Source organism: Dermacentor albipictus, chromosome 6, assembly GCF_038994185.2.
Source record: "Dermacentor albipictus isolate Rhodes 1998 colony chromosome 6, USDA_Dalb.pri_finalv2, whole genome shotgun sequence".
Classification (NCBI taxonomy): domain Eukaryota; kingdom Metazoa; phylum Arthropoda; class Arachnida; order Ixodida; family Ixodidae; genus Dermacentor; species Dermacentor albipictus.
In genome coordinates this window covers 106361887-106386807 of record NC_091826.1, presented here as the reverse complement: position 1 = coordinate 106386807, position 24921 = coordinate 106361887, and the positions used below count along the sequence as shown (strand labels likewise).

General features: G+C 47.0%; 1 protein-coding gene across 1 annotated transcript in view; it reads right to left on the bottom strand.

Annotated features, from left to right (window-relative positions):
• Positions 1–18751, bottom strand: part of LOC135905008 (galactosylceramide sulfotransferase-like) — a 25982-nt gene extending 7231 nt beyond the window's left edge. The window contains exons 1-3 of the mRNA XM_065436008.1: positions 18746–18751; positions 12052–12176; positions 5297–5669 (exon numbers count right to left, since the gene is read on the bottom strand). Of these exons, the coding sequence (XP_065292080.1) occupies positions 5297–5669; positions 12052–12176; positions 18746–18751 (504 nt within the window). The remainder of the gene's footprint in view (positions 1–5296; positions 5670–12051; positions 12177–18745) is intronic.
• Positions 18752–24921: the final 6170 nt, after the last annotated feature.

Sequence of the window (24921 nt, the reverse complement as noted above, 5' to 3'; positions counted from 1 at the left end):
GTATATAACGGTCCCCCAAACGGTATAGACGGCCCCTTAAAGGCCAACTGCAATGAAATTTTGCACCGCGCAAAAAAAGAGAAAGCATAGTTTCAGATAGTGTAGTTATAGAGGACCCTCCGTGCAAAATTTGACTCCCACAATACGAGCGCAAGCATCGGGAAGAGCTCGCAAAAAACAGCCGTTCTTAATTGCGAAGTGGGAAAAAAAGCGCCATTGTTACAGCTTGCCGGAAGTTACGCATGACGTATAGAGCGCGCGCCCCCCCTCGGCATGGCCTCCGAGATAAGGCAGCGCTCATGGCCATGCATAGATTTTCCCACAAAATACTGGCGCCAGCCACAATGGGAATGATGTAGGCGTCCGTGTGCGAATATTCGAAACATTGGAATAAGAAATCTAGTAGCGTTCGATTCGGAGACCGAATCAAACCGTCACTATTCGTAAACGCGAGTATTTTTTCGAATACTTTTCGAATATTTCAAAACGTCAGGGGCACCCAAACAAACATAAAATTGGAGCAACAGTACAGTAAAATCTCACCCCCACGAGCACGGTATAGACGTGAAACATGAGAATTTCCGTAGTGGAGCAGGCTACGTCACTTAGGTAGCCATACTTTACAGGATGCACAGCGATCATTCGCGCTCCGTTAAGTACCCTGTGCATGCGAAGAAGCTTGTTTGCTCCGAATGCTTCTTTAGTGCTTTTTAGTAAACAACGCTTCATAACATACTACGTAATGCAGAAACTTCCTGAATTTAAGAATGTGAACATAGTTTTATATTAATTATAATAACGGCTGTTAATTAACATTAACATTCATTATAAAGCTGTGCGATATTGTATTGCATTCGATTCACTTGCGGCACTATTCAATTTGTATTGGATTCGGCCTCAAAAATTACTAAAAAGAACTAAATGATGGGGTCTTACGTGCCAAAACAACAATCTGATTATGAGCCACGCCGTAGTGGGAAGTTTGGGCCACCTGGGGGTTCTTAAACGTGCACCTAAATCTAAGTACATGGGTGTTTTCGCATTTCGCCCCCATCGAAATGCAGCCGTGGTGACCGGGATTCGATCACGTGGCGTCTTTCTTAGCAGCCCAATACTATAGCCACTAAGCAACCACGGTGGGTCTCAAAAATCACTATTCGCAGAGCCATTATTCACTTTCAAAATGACTATTCGCAAGCCACGCAATAATGTTGGTTAGTACGTGTACTTGTCTAATTTTCCTGCTTGTGGCTATCGACAGTCTTGTGGCTTCATTTCGTGCATTTTATGTGCCTTCATTGGCCTGGATCTAGAAGCAATTTATACTTTCTTTTTTAATGCAGAAGGCAATCGGACTCTGCGAAGACGCGTAATCGCTGCTGATTGCAGTGTTTCCGCTTGTCCATGCGTCCATGGCCTAATGGTATGAATATCGGGCTTCTGTGCTGGATGTCCTTTGTTCAAATCCTGCCGTCGGACAATTTCAATAACGTTTATTTAAATGTTTATATCGAAGTACTTTCTTGAAAATGATCAGTTTCCAAAGTCACCTAGCCGTTTAAAGCCAGAAGGACGAAGTTTAGGCAATTCCAATTCAGGTACTAAGCCGTCATTCCCCTGCTGGCTCAACTGCAGCTCTCGTAGACACTAGCGTCACAGTTCCCTCTAGTAAGTGTATGAAATTCCGTCTATTCCCGCGGCGAAGTGACAGATCTCAGAGCCGACGTGCTCGAACTTAGGTCATAGCTGCAACCGCCCAGTGCACGAATCGTCTGCTTACGAGCTGCCTACAACAAAATTATGCAATTACCACCCCGGCGGTTGGTCAAGAATGCTTCAGTGGCGTATACCACTCATTTACGCCAAAGCGAAAATTTCGTTGCAGTTTTTAACGTACGTCGCGAATCGTACGCAGTGTGCAGTCCGCTACTAACGGGAACACGTCATTGCAAAGTGTGTGCGGATATTCCCTTCGGGCAAGCGTGGAGTCGCCCAACCTTGTAGCATATTACTAGTGGTTGCTGGCGCTGGCACACTTTATTCACGCACAGTGCATTAACGTAGCCTCAGCTGGCATCTACAGCTAATTGCGAGTGTTTCTCTCACCTTTAGACCGCACTGTACATTTTGTTTTCAATTTCGCGCAGATTAAGTCACTGTTGTATATGGTCTGCTTTTTTGCCTTTTTTTTTTGGGGGGGGGGGCTCATAACTGAGGAAACCTGCAACGCTTAACAGTGAGGAATTCTGCGCTTTAACGGCACCTCACCAGTCTATTTTCTTTATAAAAGAGCCAATGTTTTTTGTATTTTATGTGTATTGCCGACGTCATGCCCGTGTCATGTCCGTCAATTCACTTTTCCTTTTGCTGCGCCCGTGTCAAGATCTGTGCACGCGCCAAAGCGGCAACCATATAGGCTAGCACGCTCTACATTTCCGCTATAGCATTGCTTGGACTGCGCCTTCTGTACTTCACGCTGTCTGTACTGCACGGGTCATTGACGCGACCGAGTAAATGTGTCACAGGTGTCACGCGAGGGCATTGTGGTAGCAACTCTCGGAAGAGAAGAGTGTTTTATTATCGTTATTTCGGTACTAAATGGTGCGTAATGAAATTGCACTTGTCGGAGGCACCGGCTTCTGCTCTGCTCCAGCACGCAAGAAAAGAAAAGGATGGTGCAGAATATTTAAGTCACGATGGCAGAAAAAAGTGCGAATGAAAGGTTCTCTGACGAACTTGGAAAACGTGGGATTGTCCAATAAAACTGAACGTTTGACGCACTCCTAGACTGCTTAAGCCTACGCGCCCTACTTGTTGCATCGTATAAGAAAAAAGTAAATCATCTGAAGGCACGCAGTGCTAAAGAACGGAAGCTTCGGTGCAGCGCCGTGTTAACGGATTCCCACAGCCCGACCACCCACGAAAAGTGCTCCGGGGTCGTTTCAGCGTTTTAAAATAGGTGACACAACAATTACTTAAGCAAATAATGAGCGAACAATCTAGAGAAAAGCAAAAAGGGACTCACAGCTACGTTTTTGTGTTCATATTTTATCTAAACTAGCTAAACACTACGCGTTCATTTTCTTAACAACAGCTAGCTTACTGGTGAACATGACTTAAGGCGGGTGATCCGAGATGATGCAGACATCAGTATAGCCTGTGGGCTTTGGTGAAGAGAGCAATATTATCCTGTATTCCTCAGGATGAAAAAGACGTACATGAGGAACGTTTACCACGAGCGGACATTTTACATCTAGGATAACTTCGCAAAAGTTTGCATGAACAAGGAACTTTGTGTGAAAGTTAAGAAGCTAATTATGGTTGTTATGAGCAAATTAAGGCTGAATATAGAGACCCGGGTTCTTTTTCAGGCATGTACTGTTTTACTACGTTATAATTATAGCAAAGCGCGTCCATACTAGAAGTTTGCAACTATGGAAAACTGAGACGTCATTAAAGCCTGATTCTTCATGACTGCAACAAACCTGTGTCGTTTCAGTCCAGTTATAGGTTTTCTTAATTTCAAGGATATGACATAACCGAGATTCCGGCATCCACTTTCTGCCACTTCTGTGCCACCACTTCTGCCACTGTCTAACCTTTGATGCCAATCGATGTATGCGCTAAGTGACGTGCTGTGAGCTAGTTGGTTTCCGCCGCTAACTGGACTTTGACCTAAGCATTCTTGCACACACGAGGCTAAAAAGCCCTATTGAGCTTTTTGAAAGCAGCCGCACTGCGCGAATGGTTGTGAGTTGTCAGCGAACAGTTCTCGGGAAAGGTGTTCACACTGACTGCATCTTTATTTAATGGTATTATTAAGTTTCATCATGCAGAGACAGTCAGTGTTATTAATATCATTATTAATATTATTATATATATTAGTCACTTTATTAGAGAGTTTTAGAATAGGGGCCCGGAACGTTTTGGGGCCCCAAAGAAATAGCGTCGAAGCCACTGCGCATGCGTGAGACGCAAACTGCGTTTGGGTTTTGCGTTGGGAACGCTATTTCACCGATTTAGCGGGAGCCCAAATAGCGGTCCCAAAAGCTTTGCGTCAACAAACATTGTGGCACCCATCGAAGCGACGGCTCTAACCTAGCACCAAACTGGGTTTGATTCGCGGTAACGCGTGAAGTTCGCAAGCTAAGAGAAGTGACTGCGGTTATCGCTTTCTGTCAACTAGCGTGTGTTATGAAGATTGACTCATTAGACGCCGCTGATTCCGAATTCGAGTGTGGATTTTACGGCTCGTAGACCTAACACGGCTTGGCTGGTGAAGGCACGTAAAGTTGGGTTTGTTGCTGAAAACTAAGCGCAGCTAATTGTTTGCTGCTTGAACAATAACCTCTAAGTTGTAATTAAACGCGAATACACGCAAGTCAAACTTACTGTTCCTATCAAAAAATTGTAATTTTATTTAATTATTTCTAATAGCTTTTCTTAGACGCCGTAGTGGCGCTGTCAGCGCAAGACGCTATCCGCAAACGCAAAGTCCTACTCTAAAGCTCTTCACTCCTGCGTGCCCCAACGCCAACACTCGCCAAGCTCTTTGGAGCCCCAAAACATTGGGGCCCCTATTCTAAAACTCTCTATTGTTATCGCACTTTTTATATTTATTGTTTTATATTTATTTATATTTATTTTTATATTTTTATTGTTATCGCACTCTCTTTTATAGCGCACTTGCACGTACTGGACAACGTGTACGTAGTAGCTAATCGTACAATTGCATAGCCACCTGTCACCTGCCTTTCTCGGTATTTGCTATTTAAATCTAGGGTTCTACGCGCCAAAACCACGATCGGATTATGAGGCACGCCCCTAGTCGGGGACTCCGGATTTGAATTCAATTCCGAGACTTCGTGCTTACCAGCGCAACGACAAAGCCACTTAAGCAACTACGGCGAGTTCTGTATCTCTCATTCCCTTAACCCTGTCAGAATAAGCAGCGTTCTAGCGACACGCTGTTTAGGCCGACCTCTCCTTCTTTCTACTCACTGAAATCTCCTCCTCCTTATCTTTCCTTTTTCTAGTCTACCTTTCCCCAAATGTAGTGCAGCCAATCGGTCGCAACCTTGGTTAAGTATGGAGGAAAAGAAACAGACGTTTCTCTCTTCCCTGCCTTTCCTCGTTCCTTATCTACTCGGCTTCGCTGCTTCTGCGAGTGCCGCTCAAGCAGCTGCACTCGCCTACTCTACATTGGCTCTACTCTACACTGGCTAACTCGCCTACTCTGCACTGGCTAACCTCCCTGTCTTTCCTCCCCTTTGTCTCCTCCTTTTCCTGCACTCGCCTCGTAACCGAAGTACGAGTAGAGCGACTCGAACAGCGCGGCCGGTTCGCGAACGATGGTGACGAAGACGACGTCCGGTTTGAGCACGGCCCGCATCTCGGACTCGTTGAACCGCGTGTGGTGCGCCAGGAAGTCGAACGGAGGCTTCCCCACCGCCGCCATCGTCCGCTGGAAGGCGCGCAGGTAGCCCAGCAGGTTGCCGCGCGAGGGCAGCGCGAACGTCATGTTGCGCACCTCGCCGTATCGCATCAGCACGTTCTGCACCGAGGAGCTGGCGCACTTGTGCATCTTCAGGAAGCAGACGCTGCGGTTCGCGGCTCGGCACGCCGCTGGGGGCTGCGGCGTCGAAAGTGCGCGACCGCCCCGCCGCAACCTGCGTAGCGACGAAATTCGTTATGAACTTCAAGCTTCGAAAGAGCAATTACATGAAATTTTAGACATGTCGCTCTTTCTTTTGCGATAAATCAAAATCTAAGCTTTCTAAACAGCATTGAAAAAGAACACAGCCAAGCATCACAGCGCCATAAATAATTTACTATGATACTTGTCTCTACAAGCAAGGGTCCACATTTACAACAAAAAAAGAAGCTCTTACGGCGGAATAAACGATATGCAAAATTTTCAAGCAGGATACTCCACGCACCTCTTTTGACCTTACCAAGGTGGCGGACCTCGAGCTGGAATCGTAATTAAAGTGTCAACATGCGAGTCCGATGTATCATCTTAAATGTTATTTAACATGCAGGCTCATCTCAAAAGCTGCGTCTCAACTATAACAGTGCTAGAAGGCGGTTATCTTGGCTAGGGCAAGTTAGCAGTGTGAGAGAGCCGGCTTGCGAAATTTTGCCGGGCAAATTCCTTCCAATCGTGATGCCGGACTTATTATTACGTAAGGCAGTCAGCCAGTGGCTAAGAGCAGTTACGAACGAAAAGCGTTGAGAATTCGGCCCCAGTTTCGGCTTAGGCATTCAGGAGACGGATACGCCGTGACGTCCTGTACTGACTCGCTCCGTGGCCGCCATCACTGCGGCTTCGCTCATGAGCGCAGCCAGAATGACGCGCCACACTGTTTAGTATTTCTTTAATGAGTGAAGTAATCATACGAGTTCTAGGCATGCGTGAATCTTCTAACTAAACCGCTTGCTAAGGTTACTGGAAGAAGTATGTATATCTACCACGTATAATATCTATGGAACACTCACCATTTTATGATAGTTGTTTTTATGACTGTTTCTCTGAGGTGTTCCATCAGAGGGTATTACAAGGGGGGGGGGAGGTGTAGAGGAACAACATAGACTTAATATGCAAATACAGGTTTAACATGGGAACTGCAAACGTACTAAAAGCAGTGCGATTTACCTTACGCGCATGGTAATGAGGTACTGCACAAACATCATGCATTGCCAAATGCATTTGTCACTGTGTCATGTAAGCAGAGAACATTATGCACATACAACACGCATGTTGCAATATATGTAAAACCGTTAAATAATTGCTATAAATTTGCCCATTCCTGCGCCTTAAGCGCAAATAAAATTGGCGCGCGCATGTGCTCCCTCGTACCTGTGCTACGCATCGTGACAAATCTTATACAGGTTTGTATTTCTTCATTTCTTCCCATTTATTCTAAATGCACCGATCGCTTTTTAGCCAGTCCCCCGTTCTAGGGTATGTACCATAGGATGTGAAATCACAACCATTATTAACACGTGGTAATCATCTTATAAAACTGCTGTATTTACTTGAATATAGGTGCACAGTGCAGTTACACACTATACAGTTAATATCGCGATACAAATACCCACGTGTTAAAATCGAAGGCGCCTCCGTAACTCTAGGATCGCAACAAGGGCTTTTCAATGAAAACGTGAGATGTGTGCTAGCGCAGCGGGACGCCTGGCAAGCTATTCCAGGGGAATGCGATGATAAATTAAACGGCAAGCACCACGTACGGGACACACGGCAAACGTGTCACAGACACAAAACGCACAAAATACGAGATTATAAAGTACCTCCTTAAAGCCATGTGCGGCATGAAGGTTAGAAGGGCGAGACACGCAGGCAGCACTAGTCCATGCTCCAAGTACATGTACCTGAAGTTGCCATTACCGAGGTACATTCGGCGCCGACATTAGGGTAGGCGTTTGGACTACTAAGCACTGTTTGGACCAGTAAGTAAGTAACCTAGTAATCAGTATACCTACGATATTTCAGAAGAACAATACGATCAAGATACATAGTGTTGTAGAAAGAAAGGGCATAAACCACAATTGTACTCCATAATCCTACCTGATATTGGCAATTGGTAGCACAGAAAAACACAAAGTGAGATGACAGATGAACAGTGTTACGTCTCAAGACGGCAAATGGCGTTAGGTGCCTCCCACGCGGCAGCCCCCCTTCATCAGCGTCCGTCCAGACGTCGACGCAGTGCTAGCGACAACGAGGTGCCAACGACCACCGGATTCTGTAGATGTGGTAACCACCGTGAAGGCCAGGCTTCTCAGGCCGCTTTAAGCTAACCGTCACGAAGAGCCCACTAATTGATGCACGTGCCCGATGTCGACCATGGCAACTGCGTCGACTTCGGTTTCCCAGATTGTCATGTGGTTGCCTCGTATGCGGAGTCGATCGCGCAACATTGGAAGCGCAGTCCGGCGGAACGGTGCGGCGTCATGGCAGGGATGTTGCGAACGATTCGACGATTAGGATTGGCCGAGATGCATTCATCAGATTCCCAAGTCTAGTCACCTTGGGAAATGATTTGCTTAAACGCGGACACCTTTGGTGCAGTGCATGTGTCCTGACGTCTGCTGACATGTGTCCTGACGCGTGCTAATGTGTACTCAGGCATTTAAAGTGCTCCTGCATGGAGTGGGCTTCCATATCTGGAGCCAGTGTAAATATTCTAAACTAAACACATTTGTTTCGCTCCTATTCGCTAACGTATTTATCCCTGTGCCTGAAGGACTCCTGTTGTAAACGCTACCCCGAGTCGCAACAACTGGTGGCAGCGGTGGGATGGCACCTGCAGCCAATGCCAATCGCCAACAACAGGTTCGCGAACGGCTGGATGAAGGCTGCATCATGTCTGCACTGTACATTGCGAGTGCCTCGCTTTGCACTTGAGTCATCGCAGTTTTTATCCTAGGCTTACTAAAAGCCGATGTAGCATATACAACTGCCTATAATGATACCGTGGTCATAGCGTGTCTCAGCAGTAAGCAGCTTTCAGCGTAGATCTGGACCAGCTACTAAAGTCAGACCTCATGCTTGTGCAGGAGCAATTGCACCGTGAAGATCTACCGCAATCCCTACCAGTTGAAGGCGCCTAAGAATGAACGACTTCTTGGAACAGATTCAATATGGTAGAGGAGAACTGGGGGACTTAGTGCTACTTCGGAGGGGTGGGGGGCAGGCACTTGGTTTCTGCTATATTGACCAGGCTTTAACATCTCCTGGTGCTAGTTTTTATGCGAAGCATATTACGAGAGCTCAACCCAGCTCCTCAGGCGCGGCGGTGTCGCCTTCAATACCACGTGACACCGTGACGTCACGACAGAGGAGGAGTGGCTTTGGCTCAACTCTTGCAAGATGGGCTCGGTGGGAATCGAACCAGGGTCTCCGGAGTGTGAGACGGAGACGCTACCACTGAGCCACGGGTACGATGCTTCAAAGCGGTACAAAAGCGCCTCTAGTGAATGCGGTGTTGCCTTAGAAACGAGCTGTTTCTAAATTAGGCTCAGGCGTGCGTCGCTTGCTCAGGCGCACATTTCGTTGCCGCACCGAACGCTGCGTTGCTCGACGCTCACCGCGTCCAATGCGGGGCGCGTAGTCGCTGCGCCGTAGCGGGTCGACGGGAACGCTGTCGCGTTCCACTCTTGAAGGCGAAGCAGAGTAACGCATGAGTTGTTTCTTCGTCTAGCCGAACCAAATATAGCCAAGCAACAGCAGTTCACCAGGCTAAACAGTGGTTCAACAACTAAAATAAAGGCTAGTATGCTTCGCATCCTGGGCTTAACCTTACCTAAGCCACAGCCATTTTTTTTACTTGCGTGGCAATTTGTGCTGGTTTCGCAGCAAGTAATGTGACATAGCAGAGCTGCAGCCTAAAGTAGTGACTGGCCATGGAACTAATGAGTTTCAGGAGAGCTAGCTTGTTGTGGTTGCGTGAAGAGCTCGGCGTAGAAGTAGAGGACGACAGGTCAAAAGCCGAAATTCGTAGAGCCATTTTAGAAAGCTACAGAAATCAGAAATACTTTGAATACTTCGCAACCTATTTCTAAAAGAATAGGAAGATTAAACAGTAAAACAGGAACAGGAAGCAATTAGGCATGAGCAGGAATTGAACTGGCAGGAATGGATTGGACAACGAGAAGAAGCGATCGAAGCAATAACACAAGATATTGAAAGAAAAGAACAGGCAAAGCAGCAGAAATGTCAGGCACTCGTAGAAGTGGCGCACGGAAGGTGCGGAGAAGTAGCACGCACGGTTCTACCGGTGATAGAAAGACAGGCTAATCACCGTGACTATAAATGCCCGCGCATGGTTGATGCCAGATCCGTAGACCGTGGCGTAGTTGCTGAGGAGCCCGTTGATGAGGACCGGATTGAGTGCGACGAGATGCTGTGGAAATTGAATACTAGAGAAGCAGCTACGTGAGCTGTGGACGATTTGGCACAGTTATAAAGGGAGTACGTCGCGAAGGTATACCTCTCGCAGAAGTCCAAAGTGACTCCGACTCATTAGACAAGAGCACCAGTGTAAAGTTCAGTCGGTTAGAAAAGAGCTCTAAAGCACGCTGTAGGCAGGGTAGTGCAGTTGTGGACAGCTGCGAGGTGTTAGCTGGACTGTACCGACGTGTTGAAAGCACTTTTCGGGAGTGTTCGTGAGATTTTTCTTTGGAAGTAAAACGCGCTACTTGGAGGAGCCGTTGTTCAAACTACACAATTTTAGAAAGTGTTTGTACCATACCTTTAAAGCATGTCTTGCGCGGAAACAAAGAAGAAAAGCGTTGGTGCGTGTCTCGCACGTGTATTTAGATAACGGCAGCACTTCGAGGGTGAGTGCAAGTGCTCATAAGTAAGCACAATTATTGCTGCAGGTATGAGCGCGTAGTTTACGCAAGAGTTTTTTGTTTCTTTCTTCAGCGCATGTCCTATGTCACAAGAGAAAAAATATTAGTATGTGGATCTCACGTAGGCCAAGGTATAAGTTTTGACCGTAAAGTGAGAGTGACTCTGATAGTACGTCTGCGAAGTCAACGAGGCTCTCAGTGACACTAGTACGTGCGGTAACAACGGATGCAGAATATGCGTACAGGCTGTTAAGGGCGTTTGTGCTACGTATGATATTTCAATTAACAATTATTCAGAACATTTAGTGTATTCTAGCTTTGCTCTCTTGCAGCACGACAATCTGCTTTTGTAGAGCTCAGAGATACGTGAGAGCTCCCTTCTGCGGTACAACATTTTGGGTCCAAATTATGCGGTCGAGCTAAACCTGGTGCATTTAAGTGGATTTCGGGCGCTTGCGCGTCATATGGTGCTTTGTTTCTGGGAGTGACTCTTCTTTGTTTGCTGCTGCGAGAAGATTGTGAATCCTCGCCTAATCTAAAAATTGTGGGCTTCAGCTAAAGTTTAGTGATATGATGGCTGCTTCGGCGCTTTTAAGAAATTAGGCAGGTGCGTTGGTTTGTTCGCTATACTCGATGGCTCTCGGTGCGAGCACGGTGCTTTCTTGTGCCCTATGGTCGTGTGTGTGCTTGCTTGTTCACAAGGAGAAGGCCACAACGAAGTGAATGCTGGAACTCCAAGTTGCAGTCCGTCGTCAGCCTTTCCATCTGGAAGATGCCTGAGATCGCGACTGAACATCGACGCAAAGGGTAACCATACAGCTGGTAACCCTCAGATCAAATCTCCCGGCGGCGGAGGAGTCTGTTACGTCTCAAAACGGTTAAGGGCATTCCTTACGTGCTTCCAACGAGACAGCCCCCTTCATCATTGCCCACCCACACGTCGACGTGGTCCTGGCGCCGACTGTTGACGGGTCAACAAAGACGCGCCCTTCAAGGTGACAACGACCAACGGATTCTGTAGACGCGGTAACCACCGTGAAGGCCAAGCTTCCTAGGTCGCTGCAAGCTGATCGTGACGCAGAGCCCGCTAATTGATGCAAGAGGCCGACGTCGACCGTGGTAACTGCGTCGACTTCGGTTTTCCCAAAATGTCACGTAGTTGCTTTGTAAGCGGGGGTGATCGCGCAACATTCGAGGCGGAGTCCGGCGGAAGGTGTGACGTCATGGGAAGGATGTTGCGAACGATCTCACGATTCTGATTGGCCGAGACACAGCCATCAGATTCCCTAGTCTAGTCACCTAGAAAATGAAGTGCTTAAAAGCGGATACCTTTCGAGCCGTGAGTGTGTCCAGACGTCTGCTGACATGTGTGTCCTAACGTGTCCTAATGGGTGCTCAGACATGATCAGCTCAGGCGTATAAAGGGCTCCTACATGGAGTGAGTTTCCACATCTGGAGCCAGCATGAATAATGTAAAATAAACCCTTTCCTCTCGCTCCTACTCCCGAACGTACTCATCCATGTGCCTAGAGGGATGATCGTCTGTCTGTTCACGTTCTTCGGGGTTGCCATTTGTCAGTATGTTGATCCGACAAGCCAAATTACCCACAATTCGACTTGCTGCCCATGACATGATTTGCTACGAAAAACACTCGCTATAACGCAGACACGTTTTACCTCATGACGACGTCGAATACGGCACTGAAGGCAATGGCGACGCCAACCAGCAGGCACAAGGCAATGAGGATGACGAGGGGAACAGGTTGGCGTTTGCGAGGTGCTCCTGGGGGGCAGGCGAAGCCCTGCGAGAGAAATATGTGTACGTGCTTCACAAAAGTTTATTCTGTGTATGAAGTTCCAACCATATACATACCTTGGACAAAGAATGTCTGTCCGCAGCCAGCCTGTAGACTTACGGTATTACGTTGTGTCGACTGAAGTGTTGAGACTTTCTGTAAACCCCTTACTTTTATATGACTGTACCATACCAAAGAAAAATTAACTTTTCAACCACGTTGCCGAAAGCCTGTGTACTATTTACAGTCAAACATACTGGCCTATTAATTTGTAAAAAAAAAAAAATTCACGTGATGCCTCCATGTGTTGCAGAAGCCGTGACAGGGTATACCTGGTCCACCGTACGAAATACACAACATAATCAGAACTAGATAAGTGAACATAGTCACTGAAAAATTAACACTCAAGCACATGAATGCGCAGCAATAAGCTGAACCTTCAGAAAAACTCGAAGTTTCTGGAGGGGACAAAAAATGGTTGAATATGGAGATTCCGTGTATTAGTTTGGGATTGAAACACTGCTCGCAAAAGATAACGAACTTTTTCCCATTTTCAATTTTCCCATTTCCCATTTTCTTATTGAGACAATAAACCGAGGCTACCCCATTTCACTTGGTAAATGATAGAAGCTAAACATATTTAAAAATGCATATTGACACGCGTACTTGTTTAACTTTATCGGGCGACCACGTTTCAGCGCCTAACAAGTATTATCACACAGCGCAGGACGCGCCTGCATGCATCGGAAGTTTCTGGAATGTCATCGATGGTTCCACCCGCTTTCTGTCACCGAACCTTGTGTAATCTGATTGCATGTATGCGCGACTCGAATTGTGTAGAACTTTGTGGAAGACACGCGGGTCCCAGCGATTACTCTGGGACATTCGACGACTGATGTATAAAAGCCGACGCGCTTGACCCGCTGATAAGATTTCTACAACCGCCGATCGTGTTCGCCGTTGTTGCTGTCCTTCGATTGTAACTGGCTTTTGTGGGTACAAGTTAGCCCAATAAAACGCTAGTTACGCCATTCACCGTTTTGCTTTCTTCACCGTCACTACTACGTAACTACATATAGGTACCTACATAAAACAGATGGTCATATGTAATGACCCCAAGAAGAGTCTCAAATATTTCTCATTAAAACAAAGTCAGCGGATGTGTAGGGTACGCAAGTTTCAAATTCACGAATGAGGCAATTACACTCGATGCACTAAGTCAGCATTCTTAACAAGTGATGGCGTCTTCAAAGAAGTATTGAAGTGCTCTCATTTAGTTGGGATGCAGTAGTTTTGATGGGTATGGCCCTTATACAAGGGCAAGTAAAAACATTCCAATGTGAGCCAAATAGAGTTCTTGTTCGAGGTGCCGTCCATGTGTAATGTGCCTGGGACAGTCATGCATTCAGTCTATGTGTAATGTGCCTGGGATGTGCCTGGGACAGTTCTGAAAACATGTAATCTGGCATAATTACGAAATAACCTTCCTTGTCAGATATTACTGGTCTAGGTTTACACTCCACAAGGTAATCAACTAACGGTCGGACAGGGTCAGGCGTCTTAAAATGAGCCAGATGACATGCCAGATGACATGTTTTCAGAAAAAGCGATTTCAGCCATAGAAAAGAATTTGCAGCCAGTAAAATTCAAGCCTTCGGTAGTTGAGCAACGTGTGGTTGACCTCTTGTCAAGGCATAATCTTGATAGGCTTGTCTGTAATGTCAAGAAAACTAAATCCCTCACCTTAGAACTGTTTTTCTCGGCCAAGACCCATACACAGAAATCCCTTTTCGTGCTACAGTGTCAGCGAAAGGGACGTGGCAGGTATGTGTCGCTAGTTACCTACAGAACTGCCTAGCTTCACTAGTTTTTTCAGACCCCTTTTGCCTGCGTAATTCTCAGGCACTAGTTCAGTATTTGAGAGAGGAAAATCTTGGTGATTCTACAGCTTTTAGTATGGATATCGAAGACCTGTATTATTCCTTACCGCATGACGGGTTGCTAAATTCTGTAAATGAGTGCATTAAAGAACAATTGCAAGAGTCGGCTTTTATTGACAGATGCAGTGTTTCCACGGGAGCTTTTTTAGAAATTCTTTCAATGTACTTGAAGTCGACGCTGATTGGGTGGAGAGATGGCGTTTCACTGCAGAAATCAGGCATTTGTATTGGCTCAAAGGTTGCCGCTGTTCTTAGCAACATTTACCTGAGTAAGTTTGACAACTGCTTAGAGAAAGCCTTAGGTGATAGCGTTATCAAGATATTTCGTTACGTTGATGATTACCTGATTTTCTGCAATAGGGAAGAATTCGATTCCGCTGCTACCTCAGTAAGTGAGCAATTTAAACTTTATGGGGAAGGATTAAAGTTTACCAAGGAATTTCCTCAGCGACGCGTAATTCAGTTTCTTTACATTTCCTTGGTCTTCGAACAAAATCATGTTTGTTCGCAGTACTCCCCAAGAACTTCGAAGCCATTGCTAAACTTTGAATACAAGCATTCTAAATTAGTAAAAAACGGAATTGCCATGTCGTGCCTTAAGTCTTCCCTCACGAGATCCTGCATGCACAACATGAGCGCCAGTTTTAATGCGCAGGTCCGGCGCCTATTAGAAGCAGGTTATCCTAGTGTAGCGGTGGCCACTGTGGCTGAGCGCCTAAAGGAGTCGGTTTCGATAGGGACGGACGGGATTACAGAAAGCAGTAATAGCAAAAAATAGTAGTGGCTATTCCGTATATTCATTCAGTGTCGCACAGGCTTAAAAAAGTTGCTAGTAGATATGATGTTAATGTTGCTTTCACTGCTCCCAATAAGCTAGGTAAGATATGCGCTACCGTACAGAATAAACAGGAGCCGGTAAAAGGCAAAAAACGACCAGATATTTGTCCAGTAAAGCACAATAAGAACAACAGTTTTACTGACTGTCGTACGGGTGTGGTGTATAATATTCCCCTTAGCTGTGGCCAGTTCTACGTAGGGCAAACGGGACGGTGTATCAATCAGAGGCTAATGGAACATAAAAGGTCGTTAACCGGTGGATCACCTTCTAATCTCTCGCTACATTGCCGAGATTGTAACTGCACGCCAGAGTTAGATGAATGCGCGATATTGTACAGGCATAAGAATGAAGACACGCGTCTTATGGTAGAGGCATGGCATATCTATAATGTTGGAAGCACGTGCGTGAGTCAGCCTTCGATTACTTTACATAAGGAAGAGATTAAGTGCCTTAATAGTTATCTCTCACGTAGACCGGCACGTGTACCCGACTGACACGTGGTGTTACTATTCCTGAGCATGCGCAGATGAGTTTTGTGTCTTCTTTCTTTTTTCGCCTCAGTGCTTCCTTCAGTTGATAGTCGGCGTTCGTGTTGTCCACTTCTCTACTCTTGTGTCCTGTCTACACGCCTCACTTCTATTTTGCATAATGAATCCTTACCAACTAGCTCAGCTTTCTGTCGTTCTAAGCGTCATACAGTCGTCGTCATGCCTCCATGATCATGGGGCGACCTTGGCAAGCGAGTGCCATATCAAAGTGGGACGATAGTAGAGTATGTGGGATTTTATAGCCGAGACAACTAAGATCTCAGAATCGCAAGTACACATGTTAAATAAACGTGGCTTCATAAATATGGTCTGACGTCGCATTGCTCGATCGCTATTCGCATTACCGTCGACAGTCATCCTGAGATGACTGCTGTCGTAATTTTTCCTGTTCTCCTCTGAAGTGCTCACTGCTACTTGAAAACATGACAGCGGTCGTCAGCGGATTTCGGAGCCTGATCTTCGAAGAGATTAATTTTGCCGGCATATATAATGGAGGTCAGCCGTACGCTAGACCAGGGAAATTGCAGATCGGTGATATTTGTTCTGCAGTGGGCGAAATACCTGTTGATTATGAAAGTGAGGATGATCATGATAAGCAAACATAAGAACAAGTGCGTGAGCTAAGCGTCTCTCACTTAGTCATAAAGCGAGAAAATATCTATAGGTGGTATTTGCTGGTGTTGCAGGAGCTTTGTCGGCTGTAATGCTCTGGTTTTTATGCAGCGGTCTGTGATTGGCGGCATTTTATTAGAACTTTAGAGAGCCCTCTCAGTAGTTAGCGGCTTCTTTTTGTTTATTCTCTCTGTGTTTGCGGTGTTTGCCACTGGTGTATTTTTTCATCGTTTATACAACATACATAGCTGAAAGCCACGTTTTATGGTGTCTGCTCTGCACTCGCCCTTCAACTTTGCGCACTCTACACTTGATCCTGAATGGACATCAACTTCCCTACAACTTTATTCCTTGATTTTTACACATATAAATAATAGCTTCCCCGTGCTTCCTGGAAAAACAGCGCGAAACAAAGGACAAAGAAGAGGACTAGACAGAAGCAGCGTTAACAACCGAAATATTAATTGGAAGCACAAGAATAAGTAGATCGCTAGCTTACAAGAATCACAGATGTGTATCAAGGTGATCGATTTCTATGCTATTGAGTGCAGTAGATGGCCTCGCGACGCACTCCTCACGTGACCTTATGCGCGAAGAATGCTCACGCAATCTCCTGTGCCGTGTTACGTTTGCACTTAGGCAGCACATGTGTGTCCGAAAACCCTGGAGTGCAGCCGCATTCTAGGCAATGTATAAATAAATTTGATGATATAGCTGCCCCTTGGGCGTAGCCCTGTGATCCGTGAGGTGATTACTTCCGCAGCGCCTAGTGTGGCCATTGTAACTCTTTCCACAAGAAAGCCGAACGTCGTATACGACACATTTGCTACATGTAGCTATTTTTTTCCGGTGTTTCATATTGTGGTCCTGTTGTGTTCTGGCCGAGCCTTCAATCCTATCATTTACTGCAGCCCAAGCCCTACCTAATTTATTTATTTATTTATTGCTCAAAAAACGACAAACACCCCACACTGAGCCCCATTCGTTTTTTTTTTTTTGAGGCGATGCGAAACACCGTGCAAATATGGGTTTGTTGTCAGTGGCACCTCTTCATCTTTGTCTCTGCCTGCGGTCATACCCTTAGCTTTCTGCTTCATTTTGCACAGGACTCTTTCTCTTAGAAATGGCAAATTGCTATTTAAATTATGAGGCCCTTTCATTTCAAGTTGTCACCCATATTGCTGCATGAAATACCAGCAGGACAAACATATGGTTCTTTTAAATGTTGCGCTTCTTTTGGCTTCAGCATTTCTTGAACTCGTACGGTAAATGCTGCAGAAAAACCAGCGCTATAACTTGGCTGCAGGAATAAAACAGAGGCTTTATTTACATGGAAGGAGAAACTTATTCACCGGACAAATCATACTCTCGCTGGCTGGAGCCCTGAGCGCAGTAGATAGTAGCACGCAGCTACATCGTTCTCGGAGTATACGCTACATTCTATAGTTGGATACAACTTTAGAAAAAAGGGGGCGTTTACTCCTCCGAGGCGAACGCACACAAGCATCTACCAATGGGCGCGCACTCTGGACCGACGTCATGCGCCGGACGGCCGGTGACTTCGCCGCTTCGGTCATCTGGGCGGGGCCTCCCGTTTTTTCTAAAGTTCTATCCGACTATAGAGGAGAACGCGAACCCGCCATGGTTGCTTAGTGACTTTGGTGTAGCGATCCTAAGCACGCGGTCGCGGGATCAAATCCCGGCCACGATGGGGGCGAAATGCAAAAAACACCGTGAACTGAGATTGAGGTGCACGTTAAAGAACTCCCTTTCGTCAAATTCAATCCGGAGCCCCCCACTACGGCGTGCCTCATAATCAGATGATGGTTTCGGCACGTAAAAAACCCATAATTTTTTGTAGGAGCACGGTACACCATTCTGGGAGAGCGCAAATACACACAGAGGGTGTCTACTTAAAACCATCTGTATTCACTAGATCACTCGATAGGAAAGCGGGCCATTTCCTGATCGGCCAATCAGAATGGTCGAACTGTTCGCAGTGCCCGACCCACGATGTTGCACGACCCCGCCGGACTCCGCCTCTGCCGTTGCACCTTCGTTCTCGCATATGACGCAAAGACAAGGTAATCGTGAAGCAGCAGTCAACGCCGTTCTCACGGCCGGACGTTGGCATCCTTGCAGGAATTCGCTGACCCAACTATAGTCGGATACAACTTTAGAAAAAAGGGGAGGCCCCGCCCAGATGACCGAAGCTGCGAAGTCACCGGCCGTCCGGCGCATGACGTCGTTCCAGAGTGCACGCCCATTGGTGGATGCTCGTGTGCATCCGCCTCGGAGGAGTAAACGCCCCCTTTTTTCTAAAGTTGTATCCGACTATAGGCCATGATAGTCGTTACCCCTTTCATAGAATACAGCAGTTGCAGACACTTCGCACGGACGTTGGCTTCGCTTGTCGACCTTTCAGCAGTCCCATGGCCCTCGCGTTTGAACTTGGGCTATTACGACAAAAGCGATAACGTGAAATGCACCTTTACGGCGCAACCGCATGCACGACAAATGCACATAACGCTTATTGCATAGTTTGTTCCCCAAGTGGTGCCTCCTGTCGCGAGCCAGTTTCTGCTTACTTGCAAGTTCCAGGTATACCATTTCTGGGTTTTAAAGATTTCGACTTACCCGCATCCTAAGGTTCCAGCTGTGGCCACCGTTTGAACAGACTGCCGAAGTAAGAGATCAAACAACTGTGTAACCCGCTTACACGAGGGAGTGGGCGCGTCCAGCAAGAGGCAGCCTAGAAAGGTCCTTACAATATATGCACTAATTCATATTGACTTGACCCGCTTCACGAAAAAGCAACGAATGCTGCCAGTTGTGCCATTCAGCACAAAGCTGTGCATTGGCAGCCCTGCTAGCGCGGCAGCTCTAGGACGTCCTTTACTGTGGCGATGCAGCTAGGCTACCAAGCTGCGCGCTGTTGGGTTAAGGCCTCCTTTGAGGTCGCCGTTCCCAGCTGGCGCGAGCAAAAAGTAAGTTGCCCAAGTGCATGTCAGCGTTCGTCATAGAGATGCGGGTGTAAAAATAGGTCGTTAAGTGCACTATACGTGTATAGTATGAATATATTTCTTTGCTGGGCTAATTCGTACAAGTTTTCATAGATGATTGGGGTTGACACGCACGCAGACAACAAAAGAGTCCAGGGTTCATGCTTGTGTATATGACAAATATTCATGGATTTTCAAGGACTTTTAAGGCTCTGTATGTGGATTTTCAAGGACCACATTGTCTGTTAGGAATCCAAATAAGACATATGTTCAGGCGTAGACAGAGGCTTCAAATGATGAGAACTCGCTGAGAAAGGGGAATGTCCCTTGAGCCTGCGTTTCAACACGGGGACTTGTCTTCAGACAAAACGATGGCTCCAGCGATATTTCCTTTCTCGACTATTTCTCATCATTGTTTGCTAGAGTTACACGGCTGACCATTTAAGTGTGAATAAATGTTTCAGATAGGATAGGATAGGAATAAGCTTTATTTGTCCAACGGTTATTGCTGTTGATGCCCGGGGCCAGACTGCCAGGGGTTCATCGCCCGAGGAAAATCTTCCGAGATCCTCGGAATTAACACGGCAAGCTGGGCGAGTTGGTGATTGAACATGTTCCTATGGGTGGGAAGCGCAACCCGGACGAAGGACGAGAGGGAGTACACAATACGAGCGCAGACTAACAACTGGTTTATTATTTCAAGCAACGGACTATAATATACAGAAAAGGTAAACACGTGTAAAGTGACATTTACAATGGTGTTAGCCTATCTTTCCATTAAAAAAATCAGTTTCTTTATCTTGCAGAGTGATAGAAATCTGGCTGACGCATGCGCCTGAGTTCACATGCATGAAGTAGTCCTCTACAATCTCGCGATTAATTTTATTCATATTTTTATACAGTATTTCCGTTTGTTCAAACATGGCTTTGCATGAGCAAACTCTACAATGCGCGGCCAGATTAGAACCTGTTTCATTCCTTATAGCACCTTGGTGCTCCCTAAGGCGGATGTTAAAGGGACACTAAAGGTTACCAGAAAGTCAAGTTAAAGTGGTACAGCAATGTTCTAGAACGTCTAATGCGTCAATATAATCGCGAACAGAGCTTTAGTAACCGAGAAATTGAGGTAAATGCATGACACGATTTGAGACCCCCCAGCGACATACCGGTACTAAACCGATGACGAAAGGTCTCCCCGTAATTTATGTTACTAACACTCAACTACTCGTATTAAAAATATCATTTCATTCGATTATAAGACGGAAGAAAATGCTACTTGTCTACGTCTACTCGATTCTAACAAAAACTAAGATTTTGGCGTTACCCTTCAGTAGTATGGGTGGTCGAAAGGTTTCGTTTTGCTCGACTCTGCGCGCACGACTCTGCGCCGCGCACGCTTTGGAGTTTCAGTACTTTCGTTATCGCGTCGTGCTGTGAGGGTTCTGCTGGCTCGCGAAACTTTCATTTGGAACAAGCAGCGAGAATGCCACGTCCATGTGATGTCGTGGGAAGCCCTCGTTGCTGTCCCGCTCCGGAGAGCCGGTGTCGAGGCCGCCGTCGTAGTACGCAACGACGCCGGCAGTGCGAGCCCTCAGCAGCAGGTCGCGCTCGTCGGTGCTCAAATCGCTGAAGTTGAGCCCACCATCGCGAGCCAACTGTCGGTGTCAGGGTCCATTGCGACGAGCGTCGAAGTTTGCGTCATAGAATGAAGAACCAGCTTATGGGCGTCTTGCGCTGGAGCTTGAGGTATAGTAGCGGCGCCTGGTGGCGGTGCGGGAAACGACATCTGGGTCGGCTGTGGCGAAGCACGTTTCTAGGCCGAGTTTTGCGTCGATTCGCACTTTTTATGCCCTGTTGCGAGTGCGGAAAGGCTTGTCACTTCTCACAGACCACGCCGACCACGCTGCGAGCTCGCCGCAGCCTATAGTTTAACGAAAACGGACTTTCCGTGTGCCGTGGGACGTAATGTGGGAGGTAATTAGTTTCTCCTTCCGCTAGCCACCATACTCCCGCTTTCGCTCTGCTGTCGGCTCTGTCTTGGCTCTGTTTCTGGCCGCGCGTTTGCGTTTTGCGCAGAAAAGCCGTAGCGCCGTCTGCGGACGCCGTTCTACTCACCGATAGCGCAACGTGAGACCATGATGTCAGTTCTCCTCGATCGGAGGGCGGGCGATTTGAACTGCGCTAGAGGTACGCGGACGCTTCAGAACGCATTTTCTCTTAAAATAAGTCTCTCCTTGCCATGAAACAAGCGTTTCGAGGTTTCTGTGATGGTATTTCAACAGTCCACGTTGACTTAATAGTAACCTTTAGTGTCCCTTTAACGCTATCGCGTTAAAAGGCTCTTACCAGCACACTGTAGCACTGGCTGATCGGTGCGGCGGTCCGCGGGATGCGTCACAAGGAAAAAAAATTGGAGGACGCTTAAGCTTCGCCTTCAAGAGTGGGACGCGACAGCGTTCCCATCGACCCGCCAAAGGGTGTAAGACAATGCGCTACGGCACAGCGATCACTTACGATGCGCCCCGCATCGGACTTAGCGCCCGCCTATCACGCGGTGAGCGTCGAGCAACGCAGCGTTCGGCGCGGCAACGAAACGTGCGCCTGAGCGAACGGAACGAACCAAAGAACTCGGTGTGTCGGAGGGGAGACGATCTACGCCAGCCAAACGTCGTGATCGGCACGGGCAGAGAGATAGATAGTAATCTAAACCGGGAGCACGGCGAAGCGTCGTCAGGGGAGAGGGAGTCCCGCGACGCGCCTGGCAGCGGTCCCAATGCGCGCGCGGCGCGCCTCCTGTCGGGGCAGCGCCGTACATTGAGAGGAGGGGGTCTTCTGTGTTTGCCGCAAGATGGCTCTGCGTGTGCGGAAAGCGCAGAAGAAATGGAGCGGAAACGCACTTCGCAACTCGTGTAATTGTGACTTCTGTACGTTACATGTTCATAATTACCGATATACACCGCAAAAACTTGCCACGGCTCGTTTCGAAGGCAACACCGCATCCACTAGAGGCGCGTTTGCGCCGCTTGGAAGCATCGAACTCGTGGCTGAGTGGTAGCGTCTCCGTCTCACACTCCGGAGACCCTGGTTCGATTCCCACCGGGCCAATCTTGGAAGTTGCTTTTTATTTATGAAGCGCCTGCCGTGATTTATCGCTCACGGTCAACGCCGCAAACGCCGACACCGACGCCGACGACACCGGCTTTTCTGCGACACGAGCTCCTTAACGCTATCGCGTTAATAAGCTGGTAAGGAACCTGGAAATGAAGTCTCAGGGAGCCGAAAGCGTAGGGTTTGCATAGTAGAGGCACATCGAATGGAAAAGTGAAGTACTTACGATAGCTTACGCTAGCACAAGCCCCAAAAAATAAACGATCCACATCTTTGTCCAGTTGTTTGAGCGTAGCTCACCTTTGAGCTTGCCATTCTGCCGCCAGAACCAAGAACGGATGTGACATCACGGACGCGAAAAACAAAGAATGAATGCGACATCCCGGACGTGACGTTTGAGTGAACCTAACGCCTGCGTTCCGTCGACCGGGTTATAGTGCCTAGAATATACTGGCTAGTGTGCTCAGCGCGAGCGGCGCGGTGGCCCCAGAGGTGATGCCTGCCGGCGGCGGCCGCATGGCGGCGCTGTGGTGCGAGTGGGTGTCGGGTGAGCGCGCGCAGCGGGGCGAGACGGTTTTGCGCCGTGCTACTGAGTTGGAAAGTGTGCTGCGCGTAGCTTCGGCTCCCGTTTAATACTTTGCTTTACATCAGTTCAGGAACTTGGGAATACTGTAACGTTTTAGCCTGCTTCGTACAGATTTCCGGAGCTTGAACGCTCAGTATAAACGCACATGCGAGCGCCAACGGTTGGTGGAATCCAAACACAAAAAACACAAGTTTAACAAAACACATATTTGGTTTAATGGAGCGAATACAGCATTTTTAATCAAAGGGGCCAGTGCGAGTGGAGGGTAATGCTTTTTGGCGAACACAAGCTGCGAAAAAGCATGTATTCAATTGCAGTGCCGCAGCTTTAGAAGTTTTAGTCTCTCTCGCTGTCCGTCTCGTTCCTTGTTAAGACCCTTGACAAAGAATCTAAATCTCAATAGAACATAGAACTTTAATACAGCTGACAGTGTTTGCTTCTGATGCTCGGGGCAACCAAGAGTTGGAAACGTTAGGGAATGTAAAAGGCTGACAAACTCAGGTAAGCTTTCCATGTGCAACTTGTTCTTGCTCAAGAATGATGTAAAGCTATCTTCCATGAGCTTTACAACACTCGATAAAGCTTGACTTGGATAAATGAGCCCGCCGTTGTCAAAGTGGGTAGTGAAATATGCATCCGCATTTGCGTTTGCTTCAGCATTGCTTATGCAAAGCTGAGCAGCACAACTGGTGCAAGCTGTTTTTGCAATAATTTTTCTCGCCACATAGCCCGCTACATAGTAAAGTAGGGCGCTGTTGCTTTTCTTTTCTGTGTATCCTGTATGGTCACTTTCTGCCACTAGAGTGTCAATTACATCCTCGGCCTCATCGACCCTTCCTCGGTCCATCAAGCTGTCCATAGAATCTAAAACATCTTTAACAGATGTCTTATTGGTGTCGCTTGGTTTCAGCAGGGCTTGGACAACATCCTGGGAACAGTTGCCTCCTCGTGGCGACTTGGCAAGGTTGTAAAACGCCATCAAATTGGCAGTCACCAGGAACTGTGAGACAGTTGGGTGATCGTTACATCCCGACGATTGTCTAATAATCCCAAAGAGGTTTTCTAATTTGTCTTGGTTCAAACGGGATGTTAATATATACTTGAAACCCACATTGGTGCTTAGGTAGGAAAGCAAGCCTAGAGTGCTCGTTATTGTCACTCTTAACCCAGCGGCTGTACTTTTAGATAGAAAACCACCTCCAGCTGGTTTAGCATGTTCTTCCCACTGGTCCAGATATACTAAAAAGTCTTCCAAGAAACCCATGTTCGGGCTGTCTAGCTTAAGTGCACAGTTGGTTACTCTGGAGGTCATTACTCGTATCAAACGATTGATTAGCTTGACAAAGTCTTCTGTTGGTTGCACCCGAGTGTATAAAGTCTCCACATGCCGGCGGTGTAGAAAAAGCCCCTTAATTACCTCATCTCCAAAAAGTTGAAATGCGAGCTAGGTCAACCTTCATCTTTTCAAAATTATTGGGTCTTATGTGCGCATCTGTTATTTTCGGCATTGCCTTAAGGGTCACATTTTCACGGTCCGCATTTAAAGCAGCTCGAATGATCCCGATATGAACATGGCCACTGGGCGTGAGGTACCCTTTGGAAACGAATGCATTTCGGACATTCTTAATTAAATGCGGAAAATCTGACACAAAAAACAGTTTCCTGTTCGGGTCCACTGGGTGCTTAGCGCTGCACTTGACATGGCCAGCTGATCCTATGGAAGGAATACAGAATGCCAATTAGTTCAGATCTAAACACTACAAACGACTATGTTCTACATGCTATCGTAAAGTAGCTCCAACATAATGTTAAAACTATGTGACATTCAACAGGCACAAAACAATTGAAGGTTATTCACCGATATGCTTTTTACAGCAGTGGATTATAATTGCATTGTCATAATCTTACCTTGGATTCCGAAACGTCGCCACATGCTTCGATTCCAACTCGCACCATCACAGGTAACTGAGTCGACGTACAAGCCAGCTTGTTCAGAGAGCACAATACTCTCCAAAATTATCTTGGCTAATGTATGTGCTTTGACATTTCCTCTTGAAGCAAAGACACCAAGTATTTGTGTCCAGTTGCCTAGAAAAAGAAGAGTTTGGCGTGAAGCA